The 1,807-nt window shown below is 40.1% G+C and overlaps 1 protein-coding gene across 1 annotated transcript in view; it reads left to right on the top strand.

The window, feature by feature from the left end:
- cat (catalase) overlaps positions 1-1,807 on the top strand; it is a 13,443-nt gene that overhangs the window by 7,357 nt on the left and 4,279 nt on the right. The window contains exons 9-10 of the mRNA XM_032523453.1: positions 147-285; positions 724-854. Of these exons, the coding sequence (XP_032379344.1) occupies positions 147-285; positions 724-854 (270 nt within the window). The remainder of the gene's footprint in view (positions 1-146; positions 286-723; positions 855-1,807) is intronic.

The following is a 1,807-nucleotide window of genomic DNA, read 5'->3' as shown; positions in this document are numbered from 1 at the left end:
GATACAGATAATTCATGTGGTAAACAGAGACAGATAATGCTGTACTCGCTCATCCCTAATGCTTAGTGTCGACTCTTTCTTTGACAGTAGAGGGGCCGACAATGTAACAATGCTCTGTCTTGTGCATCTGCCATGCCTCTGTCTAGGGTCGTCTCTTCTCCTACCCAGACACACACAGACACCGACTGGGAGCCAACTACCTGCAGATCCCCGTCAACTGCCCCTTCAGGGCCCGTGTGACCAACTACCAGCGTGATGGTCCGATGTGCATGTATGACAACCAAGGTTAGTCATAGTCCAGTCTATGTGTCTGTTTTTGTGGCTATGTATGTGTTTCTTTGTGCGAACAATAACAAGGACAGATGGTTAACTGCAGAGTTGGGTCACCACAGTGTACACAAAGCACACCTCCACCACCAAATGCAATACCAGGGGTTGCCCAACAGGTGTCTCCATTTGGACTGTATCACATGTGTCCTTTCCTAATGAATATACAGAGACTAACAGCTGAAAAATTGATAACTTGCATACTATACAACATTCACAGCATGTCATTGTGTTTTGGCATCCTGTCTATTTACTGATCAGATAAAATCACTATACTCACTATAAGTGACACCTTTCTTTTTTAATTCCAGCTAGTTGTCTTTGCAGAATTCAACCCTTAGCAGCATTTCTTTCTTCCTATCCGACTCACTAATGTTTGGTCGGTCCGGCCTCTAGGAGGAGCTCCAAACTACTATCCCAACAGCTTCAGTGCCCCAGAAACACAGCCTCAGTTTGTGGAGTCCAAGTTCCAGGTGTCTCCAGATGTGGCACGCTACAACAGTGCAGATGAAGATAATTTCACACAGGTAAAGATAACCTCACACTAAGTGTGCCCACAATACAAGTGTTTTGAGTTTCTGTAATATAAATATTCATTCACACACTTCACACCTGTACTCTGTTGTGCCAGATTATTAAGGTCACCAAAAGAGCCAGTACGTATTATTTATTCTTGTTTACTTCCTTGCAAACTTTCTTGAACAGCCTTCCTATAAATTATAACTCTAAAGCACTAAATTAACAACAGTCTTGTCCATTTCAAACAATATACAGTGTTTGTTTACTAGGGGTCGGGGTGGAAGTCGATACAGTAATCTGATCACGATATTTTTTGTGGCAACACTGTATCAATATACACAGAAGCCAAGTATCGATCTTTTATTATATATGTGTTGGTCATTTTGTCTGCTTGACAATCCTGTTTGGCATAAATAAAATTTAAGTGAGATGAACAAACATAAGTGTTTCTTTTTAGATAAAACATATGTTACAAAGTTTTCTTTTGGGGACATAATTTGAAATTCTGAATGTTGCAGAATATTGCAATATGTTTAAAATCACAATTAGATCTTATTATAAGTATTGTGTTGGGAGGTGGGGTGGCGTGGCCAAATGAAGCTTTGTGAACCAGTGTCTTTATTTTCTGAGCCCACTAGATTGCGTTCTTGGTTTTAAGAGAAAGGCCTAAGGCAGTGGTTCCCAAACTTTTTCAGCTCAAAATTTGTGTCTCCCCGGGACCCAAATTTACAAAATCACCATGAATCATTGTACCATCTACATTTTTAAACTGTGGACAAAAGACGGAACAAACCATGAATTTAAATGTATTGAAGTATATTTCATTATAAAAGTAAACAAAAACAGAAAAGGTCTCTATTCTCCTTTCTGTGTCTCACCCGTTTCTCAACTCATTTTCTTATCCCCTCCTAGGATAAGAGAGAGAGAGAGAAACCTCCACAGCATCTGAGCTGAACAGACC

Source organism: Etheostoma spectabile, chromosome 8 (assembly GCF_008692095.1).
Source record: "Etheostoma spectabile isolate EspeVRDwgs_2016 chromosome 8, UIUC_Espe_1.0, whole genome shotgun sequence".
NCBI lineage: Eukaryota > Metazoa > Chordata > Actinopteri > Perciformes > Percidae > Etheostoma > Etheostoma spectabile.
This window is presented reverse-complemented; position numbering and strand designations above follow the sequence as displayed.